Source organism: Wyeomyia smithii, chromosome 3, assembly GCF_029784165.1.
Source record: "Wyeomyia smithii strain HCP4-BCI-WySm-NY-G18 chromosome 3, ASM2978416v1, whole genome shotgun sequence".
NCBI lineage: Eukaryota > Metazoa > Arthropoda > Insecta > Diptera > Culicidae > Wyeomyia > Wyeomyia smithii.
Window position 1 is genome coordinate 100,239,663 of NC_073696.1, and position 22,903 is coordinate 100,262,565.

At 39.2% G+C, this 22,903-nt stretch overlaps 2 protein-coding genes across 4 annotated transcripts in view; one reads left to right on the forward strand and one right to left on the reverse strand.

Moving 5' to 3' along the window:
• Positions 1-22,903, reverse strand: part of LOC129732912 (dedicator of cytokinesis protein 9) — a 184,693-nt gene that overhangs the window by 130,138 nt on the left and 31,652 nt on the right. The gene's annotated exons all lie outside the window — the stretch shown is intronic.
• Positions 12,654-22,903, forward strand: part of LOC129732913 (protein phosphatase 1L) — a 50,322-nt gene continuing 40,072 nt past the window's right edge. The window contains exon 1 of the mRNA XM_055694346.1: positions 12,654-13,203. Within this exon, the coding sequence (XP_055550321.1) occupies positions 13,143-13,203 (61 nt within the window). The 5' untranslated portion in view covers positions 12,654-13,142. The remainder of the gene's footprint in view (positions 13,204-22,903) is intronic.

Sequence of the window (22,903 nt, forward strand, 5' to 3'; positions counted from 1 at the left end):
AATTCAACAAAGCGCGATCCTGCATTCTCATTTCTCCCGCACACCCAAGCGAAAAAAAGATCACCGGGAGAGATCAACCGAGAATAATTTAGTTTATTGCGGTTCGGAAGAATGGAGCGAGGGGAAAAGGTATCGGAGCACATACATAAATATATGAGTTTAACGGCGAGTGCAACAGCAGCATGCGCTTTTTCTGGCTGAATCTGCCGAACAGGCCCAAAGCTGCCTTCTCCTGCTAACCGCGTGCAATGGCGTTCCTCAAACAAGTTGTTCAGTTGAAACGGTGACAGTTATTTTGATAAAAGTTCCTAGTGCAGAAGAAGATATAACATTAAAAATCTCTTAACGAAAATCAACACTTTTTCATGAAAATTTAGTTGGCTTCAGAATAATGAGCATCCCTAAGGTTAATCTTGTTCCATTCGAAGATTAACCAGTCGAAAGGAAATGTAATTAAAATCATACGAAGGTGTTAAGTCGAGCCGAGAAATGGAACCAAGAAGAAATATGTTTCGAATGTACCGAGGCTCCTACACGGGATATTGAAAATAAAGCATAAAAATCGATCCCCGAAGGTAAGGGATTCCCGCTTCGCTCTGAGGTCCCAAAACCGCAGCGATGCGCTATGCATCGGTAGGCACAAGCAGCAGCCGGCTCTCGTTTTCGCGAAAATTGAGAACTTCGCGGTAAGAATAGAGCCTCCGAAGCGAACTTACGAGACCAGCAAACAAAAGGCGACAGATGAAGAAGGTGAGATAAGAATATGTTGAAGCTGAGAGCAAAAAATATATCAATGGAGTAGAGCGCGGCGGAGGAGACGGCGGTCATAAGAAAACAATAATTCTTCTGGCCGCTCTTTTAGGTGCCCTTTCTGTCCTTTTCGGGTGGGCGCTGTGTACCGGTACTGGACCGAGAGCCTCGCGCGGAATACGGAGAACTTGGCTGGATACGATGTGTCTGGCTTTCGAGGTTGAAAATTTTCTGCAGAATTCATGTACCGTAATTCTGCGGATTAGTGATCGGATTTGAGTCGGCAGTGGACCCGTGCATTGACACTTACCTGGAAAGAGAGAGAGAAAAAAAAACGGTAGAATATGAGAGATTAGTTATATTATAGATACAGTGGGGGAGACTGCGAAAGTTATTGAAATAAACTAAAATGGGTTAGTGTTTTCAAAATTTTTGTATCTAAATGAATGTCCTATAATTTTTTTAATTCTAAGCGTTCTAGTAAGCATCCACTTTGTCAAAATTGAACGTACAACACAATATAAACAATAGAAATAGTGAATAATCAACATTCCGCTAAGAAATGATGGCTCGTTGAATCAGCATCGTACAACGAAACCCACTATATAGTTATAGTTCGTATAAATAATTTACAGTTCGGCCTCCACTTGCAAATAACGGGCATAGTTATCATGAATGCCATTCATAAAATGTGAAATTCGTCACTGAATCTAGATTTCTTGTTCAAATTGCACAACTTAGCACAGTTTTTGCTGCGAACCTATATCGATTATCTCCGTCATTCCCTTCGTCACCAATTCGCTTTACTCATCCTCGGAGCCCACAACCAAACCGAGCCGTCAGCTATCCGTTTCATTCATGCTTTTCATTTGTTTTTGTCAAAATCAAAACGTGCATTTCATCGTCTCCATATTGAGATAATTATTTTGTGCAACGATATAAAAAAAACGAAACTTCAGCATCACTAACGATTGCAGTTTTGCGAAGAGCGAACATATCGAACCGGATAAGCAAGCGCAGCTCCTCTCAAAGTACCGAACTTCTTTCAAACAATTGGCGGAAGGTGAACTGCAAAACGAGCTCTCGCATTTTAAAATATAATTTCCAGATTAAATTTATTGAAAAGTAAACGGAACAAAGGAAGACATAAATTTTGCACGTTGTTTTTTGTGGCTGCGGTGGCGGCCTTCGCCCTCCAGTTCAATCGTCAGAGGTCCGAGAGCCGGACCGGGCCGGAGCTTTCAACAAATGAGCCTAAAGGAGTTCAACAGCCACCCGAAGAAAAACCGGCAACCTCAGGCAGCAAAAAAATGAACCATTTTTGGATCCTCCCAAGGATCCCACGAGCGGAAGAGAAGGAGAACGCATTGTGTTATGTTGTGAAGACCAACGTCGCATTTGGTTTGGGTCGCTTGAATAATGCAAATTTAAATATTCAATGAGTCAGGAAAAAAAAAAACAAGTAAACCCGCAATGAATAGCTCCACACGGCAAGTAACAAAAGAGTTTTCGGAGGAGAACGACCGAAATGGTCACCGAATTGATCCTGGGACCTCATTTCATATGCATCACTTGCGCGAAATCTGCTGATGGGAATTTTGCGGCTCCCAGATTGACAGGTAACAACTGCGTGGATGCAGTATGCGTAGAGAGCGACTGTCGATGTCGTCAACGGGAAATTGGTTCGGTTATTCTTGCGATTTTGAAGAATAATGGGAAAGTTGCGTCAATTACGTTGTTCCGTTTATATTATTTGGAAAGCCAAAATCTGTTACTTTCTGCTGGTTGAATGTTAAACAGTATGAGAGTGAATTAAAAATGCCAAGCACCGCAAAATCAAACAGTTCTGCTTTACAAATATTAGGGTAAGGAACGGCTTAACTACTAGTATTAACTAGCTGTCTTACGAATACATAAAATACTGTTCAACACAGAAAAATCGTTGAATAAACATCAATCAAAAAAATCTACCAATATTGCAGCTATTCAGGAGCCACTTCGGGTGCAGAAGAATATCCCCTACAAAACAGAAGCCAACTGCTTAGAGTTGGTTCGGAGTGATTGGAATAGTGTCTCTCGATTGGAAACTTTATTTGATTATTGTTGAAGTTTGCTAAGTCAGTTTTACAATCTGAAAACAAGTGCTGACAAAGTCTCAAATCTTAGCTGTATAGAATATTTTCATAATTTTTTTGGCGGTTTTACTTCGTCTTCCGTATCCTAGAATGCATTATGGAAATACTATTTTTATCGTCGAATACATTTTTTTTTCGAAGATAACCGTGTACGGTCTAGTTAAATATTTTTGCAATGGAGGTTACTTGTAGGAGGGTAGCCCCAGAAAATTTTTACCCGGCTCACATAGATAGCGTTGGTTGCTTGGGAAAAATGCTTAAGCGAAAGTACCAACTTTAGAAGGTTCTAGTTTTGAATTTGAAGACGCTCCGATATAGTTTTCTGTAAAGCTCCATCGAGTAGTACATGTTTGACAGCCATCACTACGGAATGCTGACAGCGCATTTGTTAACAGAAAAAAATGATCATCGTATTGTGTGATTTGTAAGCTATAATTCTAGTTTTTTTACACAACTTTTTTTTTTGACACGGCAATATACAGATGAATGTTTTATGGAGCCAGTTATGTTTAGTGACTTACTGTCTAAAATATATTATAAATTGCGAGCATATTTTCTATTCTCGCTACTGACAACGCACTGGATTTTAATCTAAAACTAAAACTTGCATGGTTTTCTCCGTATCAATAGTTCGATGCGTTATAAAATGGGCACGTTAATTCTCTTCAAATAGTTATAAATAAACAGCAGTATTATACATGCCGCTGAACCAAAGTATCGCGAACTGAGACATAGGGGACACCAACCGTAAAATATTGAGTGGCAAAGTATTAACGAGCAATTAGATGAGGTAAACACTTCAGAAATTGTAATGTCTCGCTGCAACGGGGCCAAGCTTTTGGTCACTTTATTACTGTGGACGAAACTTATGTCCGCCACTTCACACCTGAAATCTAACGATGAATTGAATTTGATGGAAACTATCTCAATCTCTATAGGAGACGACTGTCAAGGTCATAGCATCGGTTTTCTGAGATGCGCATGGGATGATTTATCATTGATTATCTTCAAACATAAACAACAATCAACGGCGAGAATTATGCGAACTTCCGAAGGTGCTTGAATAATTATTTATTAATTTAATTGACATTCCGTCAATATGACATGGCCTGATTAACAAAGTTCGAAAGTTTTTCCATTTCACTCGGTTATTGACTGCCGCTCTCCAAACCGTGGGACACCGTGTACTCCCCGCAAGATCTCGCTCCACCTGGTTCACCCATATTGCCCGCAGCGCCCCTGGTCGTCTTCCTACAGGATTCGAGGCAAACACCATTTTCGCAGGGTAGTTGTCCGGCATTCTTGAAACATGCTCTGTCCAGCGTATCCGTCCAGCTTTAGCCACCATTCGAATACTGGGTTCGCCGAAGAGTTGCGCGAGCTCATGGTTCGTTCTTCGCCTCCAAATCCCGTTCTCCTGCACGCCGTCAAAGATCGTCTTTAGCACCCGTCGTTCGAAAACTCCGAGCACTCGCTGGTCCTCCTCGAGCATTGTCCACGTTTCATGCCCGTAGAGAACAACCGGTCTTATGAGTGTTTTGTACAGGTTACACTTCGTTTTCTGTTTGTTTACATACAAAATATATGTTTTTCATTGGTAGCTGTTACTCATCAAATAGGTAAAAAATTTACTCAATAAAAAGTCGTGCCACTTTTCCATAAATGGGTGAAATTTCTCTCACTAATGAGTAACTCAAATTTAACGGGCATTTGACTTTACTGTAAACAACGCACTGTCGTATAAAATAGGTCTGGTACATAAAACCAGTCGTCGTTTTCACTCACTTACTTCCAAATGAAACAGAGATTTTGATGTCACACTACAACAGTAAACGTTATATACGACTGATTTTGTTAAAAACCTATTAAATCTTATAAACAAATAAATTCTCTTAATAATTTTGAAGTCTCCAATTGAATATTTAAATGACAAAAAAGGTTTCCTTTTTTGGCACGGTTCATGTGTTGGCAACTGAAATTTAAAATTTTGTTGGCAAAAACGGAAACATACTGTACTAAAATTAATGCCTCTTCGCGAAGTTTTCATTCTTTTTTTCGGATTGCGTTCTATTCGTTTAGTTTTTTCTTTCAAATTACTTATACAAAATATCAATCAATTTAAAAAAAAAAAGATTTCCTAATCACTGATTCCATCTAACTTTTTTGTCCTGATACTTTTCTTGGTTCGTGAAGGGAATTAATTTAGGTTTTTCTCATAAAAATATTGCTTAACTTCTTCAAAACTTTTTGACGGGTGTCAACTAAGCTGTTGATTTTTTTCTATTGATTTCAAAAAATGATAGATGTACCTGATGAAAACTAATTTATTCCTCATGAAGATAAACTAAAATTTATTCCTCATTGAAGATAATAAACGTTATTAACAAAACAAAATTAATTAACAATGCAAAAAGGTTCGTAATCGGTTTTTTGGCGGAACTTTTTGAAGATGCCGGAGCGGTTCACGTCGATTTTTCAATCGCATCTCTGATTCTACCAATCAACTGTTTCAGCTTTATTCGGGACCTCGAGCAGTAAAGCTTCAAAGTGGTCAAAGTTTCACTTTTTCAACCGATGAAAAAATGTATAGAAAATGTCGAAATCGATTTTTTCTTGAACCAAATGTCTTATAAATGCATCAAACTTCGAGATCTACTACGCAACAGTTCATTAAAACAGCATGCGCGTTGCACGGTAAGCGGTATCGCTAAAGATAGCAAAAAAACACATAGTCAAGGCAACTCGTTATGAGAGTGGGTAATGTGAGCGCGCAAAACCACTGTTTTCTTATTTTTAATTTTTAATAAAATGTATTTTTAATTCTCTGTGTACTTTTTTGGCGTGAAACTACGTCTCTCGACTACACAATCGGCTACATAGGGATGTAAAATGGAAATCTAAACCCGGAAAAAAAGTGAAAAATATGTCTAATTTCAAATGCTAATAAATCCGTTAGTTTTCGATGTAATTCTTCTATGATTCCGCCCAAATGCAGAAAATTGTAATTTTAATATTCGAACTATTGTACTATTGAATATTGTCAAGCCTTGTCAAAACGCAAAATTCGACCTCTGATTGGTCGTTATATGATTGCTTTCCCGTCGACAGAATTATAGACCTAGTAATTTGAAATACACCATTTGGCCTATACAAGCACCTGTTTCAGCCGAAACTGCTCATATTAGTTCTAGACAGCGACAACAGAAGTCCTCACTTAGCAGAGCAGCAGCAGAGTAGGCGATACCAATGACAGCGTATAGCTGCCATTCGACCGCAATTGCTTGTGGAGTCCATAGTAGGCTCGACTTCTGCTGATAATACGCCTCCGGATCATTGTCCTCAATTACCAGAAAGCCAGAAAGACAAGCTCGTTGACTACCTCGACAACCTGCCCGAAATTCGCACACAGCACTGCGTCCCATCCACCGTAGCCTTTATCCGTCTAATCAGCTTCCCCGGAAAGCCGTTCTCGTCCATGACCCTCCATAGCCCTTTTCGATCGATAGTGTCATACGCGGCTTGAAGTCGATGAGTAGACGGAGTATTGTGGTTCTGCATTCACGGCATCTCTGGAGGATCTGCCCTATGGTAAAGATTTGGTCCTTCGTAGACCGTCATTCCACGAAGCCGGTCTGATAGCTTTCCACAAATCGTTTGGCTAGCGGGGCTGGCACGTTGTTACAGTTAGTATAAATGTAAGTTACGAAACTCAAACCGCACACATGAAGCAGAGAAATGCACCACGCAGTAGAAGAAGGCACACGCAATATGCCACCGAAAACCGCACTACTTTGAAGCTCTTAAAATTTGACAGCAACCCGCCGACAGTCCGCCAGTTTCTAACCAAAGCGGCGCTGCAAAAAATGCCAAGAAACAGCAGCAACGAGCAATCAAACGAACTGTCAAACAAGAGACAGTGGATTCTTTTTGTGCAAGAAGTCGTCCGGTGCACATCACGAGTCAACCGCGGACGGAGTTACTTTCGGATAAGGACAAATTGCTCGCATAGCCACGTCATATTAAATCCATCGTCCTCGTTGCAGAAGAGCCGTCGAACGATCAAGCGCCAGCAACGGACAAAGTCCCGCTGAGGCATTTAAACAGGAAACCAAGGAAGGCCCTCCAGAGAGGTAAAAAGAAATTATAAATTGATTAGACGACACCTGCGGTCACGTTGTGATTTGTGCACAAGGCTTTTCCTTTTTTACGGTGTTTCGAATTTCGACGGCATCGGATTCGAACGGACTGTTCGGAGTGGGCCAGCGGAAACGCGCAGATCGACACAGGAAAGACTGGTGCGGCTTAAGGATTGGCGGCTTGCAGCGGTGGCGGACAGGCGTTGCTGGACGGACACGGCACGACGCAAAGACCGGATAGCAGTCAAGTGAGCTAGATTAAGTAACGTGGGGTTGCACGTAGCGCGAAATGCCCGACGACAAAAGTCGATAGGGAAAGAAAAGCATAGGAGAGTAGAGCGGGACGGGGTAAAGAAGCAAGAATAATACATAGCAGTTGTTTAAACAGATTTGTGGTCAATTTTCTTCAGTTTTGGGAAAAGCCTTTTATGATGAGGTTAGTATACAGAAAACCCATAACAACCTCTTTAAAATTTGTCGCACCGACGGGATCACTTTCTGCTCCGCCATGGTCCTCTGCCTGGGCGCCTTTCAAGTGTTCGTCGAAATGCTGCCTACACCTTTTGGTCACCTCATGATCGTCCGTCAGAATACTACCATCTTTATCCCGGCACATTTCGGCTCGCGGCACAAAGCCTCTGCATGATGCGTTGAGTTTCTGGTAGAACTTCCGCGATTGCTGAGAATGATGCAGCTGTTCCAGCTCTGCATACTCCTCCTCCTCTAGGCGGCGCTTTTTCCCCCGGAAAATTAGAGATTACTGCATCTTCTTCTGTCTGTGTCTACATTCTGACGAGTGGGCCACTCGGAGTGGCACTGCGCATCTTAGCCGCCCGCGCAGCGTTCTCCTCATCCATCACACTCCTACATTCGTCGTCGAACCACTGCACTCGTTTCATTGGGTTCGTCCCACATTCCCGATGACGTTTTCTGCTACGCTGTTGATGGATGTTTTGATGGTGGTCCAACAGTCCTCGAGTGAAGCTTCCTCCACTCTTCCGGCAGCGCGGCTTCGACCGAATGCGCGTAGTTTTCGGCGATGTTAGGCTGCTTCGGTCGCGCGAAATCCACCCAAGGAGGGCGTCGGAACCGAATGTTGTTAACAACGAAGAGTTTCGGGAGCATCTTAACCGTTACCAGGTATGATGTCTGAGAAGAGCCGACCATCAATCAGAACGTGGTCGATCTGTGTTTCTGGTACTACGCACGGCCATGTTCTTCGAGGCGGTAAGGTCGATTAGGTTTAGGCTTATTTGGTTGGTAAGCTAGTGCGTGCTGAACCTTCTTATCACCGGTTTGTATTCCTCCTCATGGCCGACCTGAGCGTTGAAATCCCTGATAACGATCTTGATATCATGTTCCTTCCTGCCGTGCTACGACGTCGAACCTGCGGGATTTCAATACTTCGGAGAGCACTCGCGCGCTCCCTTGGAAATTGAGAGATCGGCAGTTCCACGTCCCGCGTTTCCAATCGTTACTCCGTTTTCGTTGCGAGGGTCTGTGCCGATTTTTCCGGTCCGAATTTGTTTGTTCCTCGTTTATTACTTGTGAGTGTTTTGCGGTGGCGGCTTGTCTGCGCACCACGCTGTCTCGCCTGAGGGCCATCGTGCACAACACTGTTTGGAGTCCCACGTGAGCACGAAAACGGTAATCGGTCGGCCGTTTCGTGCCGCTCCTAACATGGCGGACAGACGCTCGTCAGCTTACGACTAAGTTAGTTCCCAACGGGCTTGGTTGCCCGATCTTCCCTTGGTTGCTTATATCCCAGCTGACACCGCGTGAAGGTCGAGATTGGAGTGGCTAGATATGGGGCAAAGGACCAGGTGTGGAGTATATTTTATTCCTGTATGTGCACTTGACACTGATAGTACGCATTATCCAGCTGTTTACCAGCCAGTGCTTAAATTAGGCAACAAAAATTTACTTTTTTAAGTTTCGGTTTCTTTGTATGATTTTTTTTATGTAAATTGACATTTCGTTGCCATTTTGTTTTAAAGCCAAATACCAAAATTCGAAGAGTCTGTCTAGAATTTCGATATGATTTTGGAAAAACATTGAAAAATTTCGATTTCTCGAAAACACAACCTGACTTCAAACTAGGGGATTTTTTTTTTGAATCAAAATACCCCAAAAAATCGTACAAAGAAACTAAAGCAAACAACGAAGAAGCCAAAGCAAAAAAAAAGATAATCCTTTCACCAATGCAGTGCACACATCAATGGAATTAAGATCAAATTGCACCTCATTCACCAGGCTCCTCGTTTTTTTCTGCTCTCAAAAAGGTTTATTTGATTGATGTCATATCTTCGGCAAAGTTGTAGATAATAACTTTGTGATCAAGAAAAAAATACACGGAAAATTTGTTTTGGTAAAAATGAAAAAAAAAGTAATAAATCAAATGAATGAAGTTAGTCTTTGACGGTAGTTATCTTTAACAGGTTTTTGCATAAGACTGCTGTAGAAAACTTTTCGAAAACGTTCCCAAAATTTTAAGTATAAATTAGGTGTAAAGCAAAATTGGTTGAAGAAACGAATAAACGATTTGCCCCCTTTTTTGCGCACTTCCGAGCTTCTTAGGGGTACCGAAATTCCCAAAAATGGTTTAAAAGCTAGAATCTTCCATATTTTTTCAGTCTGAGCTTTAGGGCAAAACCTGTGTTGACCAATGTTATTAACAATTTTGTCGAAAATACTTTACATCGGTAAAGACGAACGAACCATCTTAGCTCTAAAATCACAAATAGACAATAAGCTTAGCAAATTTGATTTATGTCAGCAAAAAGTTCTTTGTGCTAACAACAAACAAGAATTCAAAATACGTCCCAGAAATACATCTGAGTTCGAAAATTATCTATTTGCACAAAAAAAAAACCCTTAAACAACGATATTTATTGCTCTCTTGAATTCGTATAACAATCAACTACTACACTATCACTAGACTAGACTCCCTAGCTGGCTGAGCATTCGAATGCTGAACATTTCTTTCCAACATCAGAATAGTATTGCATCATTATATTTGAAATGCGTTGATGCACGCAACAAAACACACTTGTTGCATCAGCTCATTACAAATCTCGTGAGCGTGATCGAAATTTTGATAAGTGATGTGATTAACGCCGAAGAACGAAGACTATGTCAATGATGAGCCGAACATGCGTGGCGAAATTTGTAATTCAATTCGCGTAACTTAGTTTGATGTGGACCAAAAAATTTATCCCAAAAACTCACCAAAGGAAGCAATCGGTTTTTTTTTTCGCTCAGAATGCTATTTAATGTAATACAATCAGTGAGGGCCTCAGTTTTTGTTGCTGCAGGAAACATTACGATATCAAATTAAAGGGGTACAAATTTATTCAGGAATCGTTAACTTTTTGCTCGCTTTCTCTCTTTGTTATTTATTCTTTTCTTACAATGATTGATCGAATGGCTGCCGGTCGGTTTTCAATCTACTCTCGAATACAGTAGCGGTGATCTGTTCACAAACAAATAAACGAATTCTGAAAGCTTAATTTCTGTAATTGTTGATTTTGTGGCGAAATTGAACGTAATCGATCCCTCAAGTGACGATCGAAGGTGAGCGAACAAAATTACCGCCGGCTACATTTTCCGAATTACAGTTTATTTTGCAGCTGGTATAACGATCAGTGTGATTGTTTTTCGTTAGCGTTTGTTTGTATTCATCGGTATTTTACGATCGAACCCAACACTGTTGGTTTGATATTATCAAAAAGCCCATAAACAATGAGATTGGAATCGATCAAAAGTTTTTATCGAAAGGCTTTCATTTTCTTGAATATTACCTAAATGGCAATGGTGGTAAATGTGAAATTTATTCAATGCAACGAAATACGCAGTTACATTTTTGTAATATTAAATGTACGAGTAAGTAAATACAGATTACATACAGATATTACTTGTTGTCATAGGTCAGCCTAAAACTGTCATTTTCGCGTGACAACGGCCATGAGTGATAACTAATGAATTGTTGAAAAAGGTTAAAATTTCATACGACATAAACTTTTTGCTTTTAAAACGTTTTACCAGAACATTTCGAAATGAGTTCGTTGTCTGAGAATTGCATTTTTTAAAGACATACATTCTATCCTTTTAGCAATTCTTGCCAAGTTGCAAATACGTAATAAATTTCCAGCATTAGTACTTAAAGTTTCTTGGCAACATTTGAATAAGTGGAATTGGATGGTTGTTGATTGTGGACCTTGAAGAATGATTAGAAAATTCTCTAGCTCTAGTGAAGAATGAAAAATAATGCACATTTAGGATACGTGTTCAGCTGACGATATAATGTGTCGGATTCATACAGTGTTGCCACAATTTTCGTTGTCTTCCTGTTAAAATTCGAAAACAGACTACCAAAATTTCGTTCAGTTTGGTTTTGTCAACAGCCGACGATCTCCCGCATTGCACGATTTGCTTGTTTATACTGATTCTCTCTTGTCAAAGTTTCAGGTCATATGCACCTCAATGCACACCGAAATGCAAGGCCTAGAGATACATATTAAAAATGTTTAAAGTACTGATATTCACTGTTTACATATTGCTTTAATTATATACATTGAACATATACATTTTGTAGCCGGAAGAAGAATGTGTTTACTAAATACAAAATAGATGCGAATACACAATCAAGAAAAAAACACAACACTACACACGCAAACCCATGCTTTTTAGGAAGAAGTCTCTATCATTCTTAGATTTATTTATTCATCATAAGGAGGAATACTGCTACAGTTTCAGAGAGCAATTGAGATGATGTGGTTGAATATTGTACAAAAAAAACATTCCCAGATTGTTGTGCGATCTAAATGGATAAAGGCAGAGATCAGAATGCACATACATCTTCAGAGTAAAATTAAGCCAGGCTAGATGACAGTAGCAAACCAGTGATGCCAGTTTTATACCAGTAACATTTTCAATTGGAAATATTTTTTGCCTCTTCATAATTTTACACTTTTATAGATGTCGGAATATACCTGAATAAAGAATTTTATACACAGCAATTGATTTTTTTAACTAAGCTATGGCAACCCTGCGTCTGCATCTAGGAACACTTCATAGCTTTAAATATATTCATCTATCAGTCTTCGTATACCAACTAATAGTATTATCCTATTACTGTTATGAAAAAGTTCAAAATTTCAAATAAATATTTACTTAGAATACTAGGAAATAAACGAATAAAGAACTATAGTCCACTCATCCAAAAAACGAAGTAATCGACTGGCATCTATCGAGGGGGGTCTAGAGGATTATCACTAGTGCAAAACACTTCCTCAAGGAGGTGCGCTAAACCCATACCGCGGACACCGACAGCTCATCCCTATAACCTTGAAGATTATTTCAACATACACTAGCGGTGCGTGGCGCGGATGGTGTTTGTATTGTTGTTTTTTTTTGTTTTTATTTTTTCGGGACCTGAAGCCTTTATCGCGCACGCCATTGCCGCATCGCTGTGCTGTGATAGTATGAACCACAAGCTTAGTCGGCGCACATCGAGTCTGAGGAGGCAGAAGCTCTCGCGCATTCGCGGAATAGTTGCTTGGACTGTCACAGTCGGATTCGCTCCAATTCACCTCGCGGCTCGTGTCAAGGAACGGGCTGTGAGTACATGTGCGCCTAACCAATCAGAATCGCCGCAAGCATAGGACTGTTTTGTTTAGTAGTGCGCTCATCGGATGTATTGACAGTTGGCAGTACATTAGAACATTAGTCGGGGGCTTGATGTGAGCTCGCGGTAATTATTCCCGGTAGTGACTTTCATCAACGTTGTGCAATCGGCGTACGCGCGTGACCTCTAACGAGCGAAAGTGCAGATCGGATACAAAATTTACATTAGCAGAAGGACAAACATCTTTAGTGCTGTGCTGCTGTGTGGGAGTGCGAATCTTTTCGTGGGAATGACGCGAAATTCACGGACGGTTTCCTGCGAGTATTTTCTGAATGTTACGACCAAGATAAGCAGTGTTCGTTTTACTTAACAATCGTGAAGCGTACTGGCTAAGCTAAATTTATCGAGGTGGTAGTAAAAAAAGTAACAACAACAACAATAACAACAGTCTTCGTTAATCGGATTTCGACGTCATTCAAAACAACCAATAGCAAAATGATGTGTCAGCATCATCACTTGCTTGCCGTGCATACGGTATGCGTGAAAAACGATTTGCGTAAGTTTGCTTTTTTTTATTGTGCTGTGTAAATTTGAAGCTGCTTGTTATACATTCGCATCACCTTCAGACATTGGGCGCCTCCATTGGAATTGGTGTCTTGGTGTTAAACGGAATTATTGCGATTAAGGTTTTTCGCTAGATCTAGCGGATTTTTCTCTCATTACTGGCGCAGAAATGAGAAACGGAAAGACGCTAGAGCTAAACAATCTCACGACAAGTTATTGTTTAGATGAGGAAAAATACTGATCTTCTTTCAGTTCAGATGTTGTTTAGTGAGAAATATTGCAGAGAATCGTGAAAAGTACGATACCAATAACCACAATGTTTATCAGTTATGATGCTCAAATAGTTGCTCGTTACACTGTTACGCTGTTACAAATAGTTACACTGCGGATTGAAAATCCAACATTGCTGCCTGAGTATCGAATCCAGAGTCGATTGATTTCATTTAAGTTTACGGAGGTTTATTGCAACAACAATTGATTCCTAAATATTTAGGATGGTCATAAACGAAACCAATTTTTAGATTCAGCCGATTCAGCTGTTTCATGAATGTTTATGGTTGTTTGGAAGTGTTTTATGAAATTATTTCTATCATCTTTTATGGCGACCATAAACCGATGTTATCACAGTTCCGTGTAGACCGTTATAAATCTAGTTAGCTATGCGTCATCTATCATCAACTGACGCTCACGCTCGTAAATAATAATCCATGAACTATGTAACTCTGACTCAGTTTAGAATGATGTTTGTAGACGCCAACAAATTAAAACAATTTAGATTTTGAGTAACTTTCACTCTTTTTTGGGTTCCTTCCATATAACTTCTTTCTGAGTAACGTCACATAACGACGCGTAATTTGGATGTAGTTCTGATGTGCTTCAGATTGTAACTTTTATTTTTAATTGTGTACGCAACAAAAGGCATTATAATTGTTAGTTTCTATTACTAGGCATAATTATTGTTGACTATTGAATGTCATTCATACTGAAACTGAGCTGTACCCAAAAAATGAGTAATATCGTTCGCAAATTTTAAGTTATAATGACTCATTTTTAAAGAGGCCTAGAGTTACTCAATTTTTTTCTTCCATCAAGCATTAGCTTCAGGTCAATAAATTGGTTAAGGACCTAGGACAATGATTGATATATTTTATACTTGCATATTCGACGGGAATACAAGTGTCAAAAAAATCTTATTTGAATGATTCGCAAAAAAATGGCGCCGACGCAAAAAAGTTATTTTTTGTTCTTCGTATTTTTCGAACTAAATTTCTATTTTTAACAACGGCTTTTTCCCGTTAACACGCAAGTTCATTAAGCAGACAGTATGTGAAGTAAAGAGAGCGAAAAATAAGCGAACTGGAAATATGACACTGATTTGGAAAAATATACCGCATCCCAACGGGACTTGAACCCGCAATCTCCCTGTCTCCGGCATGGTGTTTTGACCAATTAAACTACGTGGGACGGTGGTACTGTTCCACAATCTATATCGTATGACAGTCCACTGTCGACTTATTCTATTGCTCATCCCTAACTACACACACTGCTGTGCAAGCGTTATTTATAGATTGAAAGGAATGTCTCATCACACACAGAAGAGTCAGCTGATGCTGATAACTCTTATAAACCTGTGTGATCGAGACCAAAGTCAGCCTGCATCGTGCTTGCAAGTGCGACACAACAACGGAAGGTGCTCCGTACGGCTAAATTTTTCGAACTAAATTTCTATTTTTAACAACGGCTTTTTCTCGTTAACACGCAAGTTTATTAGGCAGACAGTATGTGAAGTAAAGAGAGCGAAAAATAAGCGAACTGGAAACATGATACAGATTTGGAAAAATATACCGCGTCCCGTCGGGATGCGGTATATTTTTCCAAATCTGTATCATATTTCCAGTTCGCTTATTTTTCGCTCTCTTCACTTCACATACTGTCTGCTTAATGAATTTGTGCTTCGTACTCCTCACCTTTTATTGCCTACTATACAAACATCGATCAGCAATATCAACTGAACAAATGAATTGTTATCGATTGTTTATCTACATATGTTTTCGGAAAATTATCAATTCTATTCTATTATTTAAATTTGATTATGTAAAACATCTTCGTAGCTCAAATCCGATTGTCAAAAATTGTGACAGATCCTATTAGATTTTTTTACCATTATGTGCTCGACAAAAAAAAACCATCCTTACATGTCCGACGGAGTACCTGTGTACCCACAAACTGAAATTCTTGTAACTTTGTCACTTTCAATCCAATTGCATTAGTTTCAGCACTAAAAGATTCACCAACTTATCTACTTTAAAATCAGTGTCAGTGGTGCCTCGAGAGAATATTCTCATTTCTGGAAATCCGATTTTCCGGGGAAACGTTCCGAACTAAGGATTTTCATGAATATTTGACAATATTATTGATACAATCACAATTGATACCTCATATGAGTACTTTGGGAAACTCCCAAATTATTGAGCTTAAATTCATCAAGTGAGACCTCTATCGACTTGGAACTAAAACTAGTTCAATAATGGCCATATCTTCTGTTGAGGTCGTCATAGGCCACTTAAAAAGTAAAAAAGCCATGAAAAGAGAACGATTCATTTCTGGCATGGTTCGATTTTGACAACAGAAACTTTTGGCGTGTTGGCAGAATCGAACGGGGTTCTGTATTTTGATTATTTATTTGCAGCACTCTGTTTTAGAAGAAAAAAACACCAGGGTTGTATGCAAAGCCACAACCGCAAGATTGACGTAGAACTACATAAAGTTGTATGTTGCATTACTTGTATTGAATATGTTTGAAATTTTGTGCAAAAGAGGCTTTGAAGTGCTACCGAATTTTAGTTGGCGCATACATGGAATGAAACAAACACTATACAATGCAAATAAGTTTCAACAGTCAAAGTGCATGCAGATTAAAATAACATTTTACTTTTAATTCCAGCGCAAAACGAGAAAATATTATATCTTCAATAATTTGTTTGTTGTCCTTATAAGAACTGTTGTTGTTCAATTTCATATCGGATATAATGCTGATCGCATCTTTGTGCTACCCCGACAGAGGAGATTAAGACATTTTTCTGATAACACAGGTGAAAGCTGTTTTCATACTGAAAATTTGACGGCCCATGTTCTTTGAAAGCCAGCATTTCTAAACCTTTGTGTGTTGTCAAAATACGGCAACTTTTCATTAGAGGAAGTGCCGGCTAATGTAGCTACTACTGATACTGATCGCTACTGCACAAAAGCAGCTTTTACTAGAGGAAGTGCCGCTACACTAGCTGGCCCCAATATCGCTGCTAATACCACTGCTGCTGCTATCTGCTCCCACAGCTGCTGCTGTTAAGTAAAGATTATTGTAGTCGCTGTCTAGAACCTAGGCCAAAAAGTGCATTCCAAATTACTAGGTCTATAATTCTGTCGACCGTGCTTGGAAAAGCGATCATATAACGGCCAATCAAATCAATCGAAATTTGCTTTCCAACGAGGATTGACCATTTAAGAAAATATAGTTGCTTGTCATATTAGGCTTGACGATTTTTAACCTAATTTTTAACCTATGCAGATAATAAGAACTTTTCCGGTGTTGTGCTTATTACTGAAGGAAAAGATAAAATCAAATTTATAACTGTTCCAACATTTGAAGGTTTAAATTATTTCAAGAGAAAATATCAACTTTTCAATTTATTTCATCCTGAAAAGGACAATTTGCTGTTTAATATCGGATAAGATGCCGATCACTTCTTTGCGTTATCACTGACAGTCCGAATAAGGTGTTCCTTGTGATATGAAACACAGTGAAAAGCTGTTACACTCAAAACTAGACGGCCCCTGTATTTTGAACGCCAGCTTTACAGGACGTTTGTGCAGTTTGTGTTTTGTCACAATGAGGCAACTTTTCCTTGGATGCATTTACTAGTGCCCGCTATCGCACAGAGACAGAATTTCACTAAAGGAAGTTCCCCACTCTGAAGAAAAAAAAAAAGAAGTTCCCCACTGCATCAGCTGGCCCTGTTACTATCAATGCTGAGCAAGGATGGTCAAAATCGTATCAGATAATTATCATGAGAAAATCCTATTGGATTCTGATCACGCATCACACGCGATGTTTTGTATCGGCTCTCGAGAAGAGAACTTTCGTGACAAATAAATTGCCGAAAGAATTCTTCGCGAACTTCATAGCCTGTTAACTATATGCGAGTTTGTCGTCGTTTGTTCATACGCTGTTTCGATTATCTCATCGGCTCCAATCGGTAATTCATTATCGTCTCGTAGGAATCTCAGAAGATTTTCCTATCTATTGCTGCAAGAACGAAGTAAATCCATCGAAAACTAACCGATTTATTAGCATTTAAAATTGGACATATTTTCCGGTTTTAGATTTTCATTTTACATCCCTATGTAGCCGAGTATGTAGCTGAACTTCCTGAGGGACGTAGTTCTACGTCAGAATTTGGAGAGTAGTAGCAAAAAAGGCTGGTTCTAAAATTTTCAAACTGATTGAGCATGTCTGCCGATGGCATTCAATCAAGCACAAACTCAGAACAAGTTGTGCGAGTCTATCAGTTGTTCACTAGTTCCGAAGTGATAGCAGGAGCAAAATTAAAATAGCAAAGAAAAGTAACAATCAATGTCTTTCTAATATTATAAGAACCATGTGATCAATTAAAGCATATATTACAAGTTGAAAAAGCGAGCAAGGCCATACGGGTTGACTTTAAAAAAAACAGCGAAGAAAACCAAAAAGAATGAACAACTAGGTGCGTTATATGATCAAATTGAATAATTTTTCTTTTCACCGAAAATGTCCGGGGTCCGGAAAGCATTACCCGGTCCGTTCCGGAGTCCGGATGGCCCCGTTTCGGTCCGGTCCGGAAAATAATCGGACTTTGAAGGTTCCGGTCCGATCGGATTTCGGACCGAACCGGACCGGACTTTTACCGGACCCTACCCGGTCCGATGTCGAACACTAGTAGAGAGACAGCCCAAGAAAATTCCCAAGCTCATACGATAGCGAACAAACGTCGATTCACGAATCCCAATTGATTCTACTTAAATTGTCGAATTGTCTTGCTATTAAACAATTTTGCAACTCTACAATTCTAACGTGCCAATTGTTGTTAACACTCTGCCACTCAAATTCACCTAACTGCCAGTTCCAGTTAGCTCGTTAAACGATTTGCTTCAGTCCATGGCATTGCACGTGATAGAATTCAATTTACTTTTCACCCGCATTTTAATATGTAAATCAATCCATGCGCGTCAAGCAAGAACATACATTTCACGCGCAATCGTATCACCTCGCTCCAGTTGTCTGCTTCCATGATGTGAACCTCCAGTCCAGAAATCAATCCCGATGGAACCGGAACAGAATGCGTGATACATTTAAACGACACATCTAACACGTACTTGCACGTGATCTGAAATCACTTCCCATCCTGCCCGTCTCCAGGTATCGCTGATTCGCATCACCGGCAGCGTCGGCAACGACCGCGACGACAACGACGACGACCGGCAAAGTTGGTCGGAATTCCCCTTGTCATGCAAAACAAGCTGCAGATTTATCGCTCCAATTTGTTGTCGAAAATTAATTTGTTAATTAAATTAATAAACACGGCCTGGCCCATTTTTTCCGCTGGAGAAGAAAAAGGGGCCAAACGAAAGGTAGCAGCTCATCACGCCCCAAGTTGCCTGAGTTCACATGCTTCTCCGTTCGGGCGGCATCAGGTAATGTCCCTATCGAGCAACAGAGATCTCAGTTGCTCGCGAAGGTGTGTTGAGGCTAAACCCAGAACCTCCTTGCCGCAGTTCGGTCGTCGTCGTCGTCGTCGTCGCTCGAGCGCAGAAGAGTTAATCACTTGAATTTCAAATTACGACCCTTGCGATCCCGGGCTGCCAACAACGAATAACACCGCACCGACAGAAGATACGATGTGGAGGTCGAATGGGGGCAACTCGTGATCTGCAACCCGAAACAACAACAGCAGAAAAAAAAACGAAAATCGGAACAGAAAAATCTGAAACAAAAAGCCAAATCTGCCGAATACAGATTTTGGGGCCGTTTCATTGACTGGCAGGGGCTTATACGAGAGCGCGTGCAGAGACAACAGAAAAAAACCAAAAAAAAAGTCGTCTTGCTTTCTTCCCTGTGTGACAACACTACCCGGATCGTGCGGCCAACGAAAGTAGTTTATAGCCCAATTGTTATCTGCATCTAGAACCGGTACAAGTTTATGTTGGAATCACGCCGAGGCGACAACATGATCCTCAAACCGAAGGCGCATGCTGAAGGCACACACAAGTTTGTCCTCGAACGTTTTTTTATTCAAGTACGAATTTGTTAAATCTGAAAGATAAGTTTTCCACACGGTTCAAGCGAGGAACAAACCCACAAAAGAGTTAGAGCTGACATGTAGATGGCGATCGTGATTATAACCTTAAATCAATTTAAGGAATCAATCAATTATAATTTATCCCACCACTTTTTTATTTAAATGAAACTTTACAAACGTATTTATTTAAGAAAATAGAGTCACAAGTGGAGGAATTTGTTGGATTCAAGAGAAGTTTTCTAAAAGGGCGTGTGCATTTTGGCATGGGTTTTATTCAAAGTATTGCACAGTGCACAATGGTGCAGAAACCAAATTTAGGGGGAAACTTGGGTCCAGAGTTCTATAGCAATATTTTAGAGAAAAACTACAAAGTTGTTACATATGATAAAGCGCTTATTGAAAATATTATCAAAATATTATCAAAAATTAAGCTATAACATTGTAGAATAACTCTTTCTTTTATTTTCAAAGATAAAAAAATATTAACTAGATTTCATCGAAAATTTGGGTCGCCCTAATTTTTGATAATTTGTCAATAAGCGCTCTATCATATGTAACAACTTTGTAGAAGAAAGTTTTTCTCTAAAATATTGCTATAGAGCTCTATGCCCAAATTCCCCCATCTACAAAATCTACCTTTTCAGTCTTATATTTTAGAGAAAAGGTGTCTTTAGCAAAGTTGTAGATAATGTTGTCAAAAAAAGCTTTGCCGATGACACTTTTTTTCTAACTTTTCTTGTTTTGGAGATACACAGTATCATATCAGACTAGTCCTTAAAATTTGTTTTTGAATATCCAAAAAAAACGGTAGCATTTGGAAGGCGACAATGTACAGCATATATTTTTAGATCTTCGAAACACAAAACTGTGTAGAGAACACAAAAAAGATAGCTTCTACACAGACTGAGGTTATGTTTGAATGAATTGGTGTGTTAAGCAAAGCTGTAGGTAATAAAATTGTGATTCTAGAAAAATATATACACTGTGAAAAAAAAATTTTTGTGTGCCAAATTTTTAAAATTCACAAAGTATTGAATATCTCAAAAAGTACCTTTTTCAAAAATCAATATTTTACACATTACGATTTCTAAAAATACCGTAGTTATGCGGTCATGCCTTGGATACTACCCTCCTACTATTTTTTGAGCAGCCAAGCAACCGAGGGCTTAACATGGAATATTTTTTGAATTGGATCCTAAACTGACTCACATGAATATTATTTTAATGTTTTTTAGGCACCTTAAACTTGATTTTTTATTAGGGTGGTTCATTTATTGTTTACTAAAAAAATAACAAATGAGAAATTACACAGAGTTTTGCACAAAATACAACAGTGCGTCAAACGGAGAGTTGAGATATGTTTTTTTTTTTTCATATAGATAGGTAAGTTGTCAGACGATTAAGCTCAAAATTTTGTGAAATTAGCAACCACTGTTTACCAAAGTCTCTTGTAATTTCAATTGCACCGCTCTTTGGTCCGACAATGATTCGTTTTTGTGGTAACTAACCTGTCTGTAGAATATTTCCTCAAATGAAACATTCAATTTCAAAAAATCAAGTTTAAGATGCCTAATAAACGCACCAATTTTTTTCAGATAACACCAGATCTCGACGTTTTATGCATTTTTAAGTCATTTGGCATCGAAAAAAAAAATTCGAGGGGCAAAAAATCAAAACTTTAAGCGCTGTGAGACACCCCTAAACCATATCCGATTGAGCTGAAATTTTGCTCAGGTCATTTTTTTCTGGGTCAATAAAAAAAATGTACATGGTAGGTTCTGAAATTTGGCATGACCTTTTTCCCTATTTTTATTCTTTGAATCAGTGTGAATGGACTATAACAGAGAAGTTACTGAATTCTACTGAAATCCACAAATAACAGTGCTACTCAAACCACGAATTTCCATATAAAGCTGCGCCACCTGCACGTGAAGTTTTGTCGAATATTATCTTTTGTTATCTCTTATATATAAAATAAAGTTACATATATGTGCGACCGCCCATAACTTTACAACGGAGCGTCTGATTTGAGCTGGCTTTGTTTTATTGTGTTCGTCTTTGTCCAAGGCAAAATGTTACGGCGAGAAAGCTAGGAAAATTCAAAGGAAAATGGTGAAATTCACGAAAAAAGAATTTTCATGCAACTAACAAATAAGATCGCAGAAGGCGCAATGAACAATAATAATATGACAGCAATTTAAAACAGGTGACTCTCGACAGTTATTTTGCAATCAACCTATAAAAGCTACCACTGAAAATTAAATACACTAAAAATTTGTACGCGGTATCAAATAAGTTCAGTATAAGTACATCTAATCTCACCCCTAAAAAGCGGTTCAATCAACCGCGTAAAAAAAGACCCCAGTGTAATCGGTTGAACCATCTAAACATATAAAAATCAGCTCTGTTTGTCTGTCTGATCCATATAGGCTTGGAAACTACTGAACCGATCGACGTGAAATTTTGTATATAAGAATTTCAGGGGCCGAGAGAGGTGACTAAGATAGTTCGAGTCCTTCTCTGGAAGGGAGGGGTCCCATACAAATGAAGCACAGATTCCGCACAGCTCGAGAACCAATCAAGCAAATATAACAAAATTTGGTATGTGAATTTTTTTATGTAACAAATATGTCCATAATGGTTCGACACCCCTCCCTCTTCTGGAAGAAAGGGGTTTCATACAAATTAAACACAAATTTCTTCGCATCTCGTGAGCTAACCAACTAAATGGAACAAAATTTGGCAGGTGAATATTTTTAGGGGTAACAAATATGTCCATAATAGTCCTCCTTCTTCTGGAAGGGTGGAGTTTCCTACAAATAAAACTCAAATTTTTTCACAACTCCAGAACTTTTTTTTCAATCAGAGTAAATGGAACCAGATTTAGCATGTGGAGGTTTCTGAGGGCAAAAAATATTTTAAAGGTGGTTCAACACCCCTCCCACTTCTGGATGCGAAGGCTTTTATACAAATTAAACATAAATTGCTATGGTGGTTTGATACTCCTTCGTACTCTGGAAGAAGAGGCAGATCTCCCATACAAGCTAAACAGATATTTCAGGTTTGCCGGAAAACAGCCTACAATGATCGGGTCGATGCACAGGAGTCAAAACTCGACTCCATACGCCATTTATAAATTTAAGATGGAAACTTCCGGTTTCTAATATGGGTATTTCCGAAATTCTAATGGTGCTCTGAAGCCACAAGTCGACCTCAGACAACATTTTGAATTGTAAGATGGCAACTTCCGGTTTCTGGAAAACAGCTGAAAATGACCGAATACCACCCACTATGAGTATCTCCGGAGTCAAAAGCTAAAAATTTACCACAGACACCATTATGAATTGTGAGATGGCGACT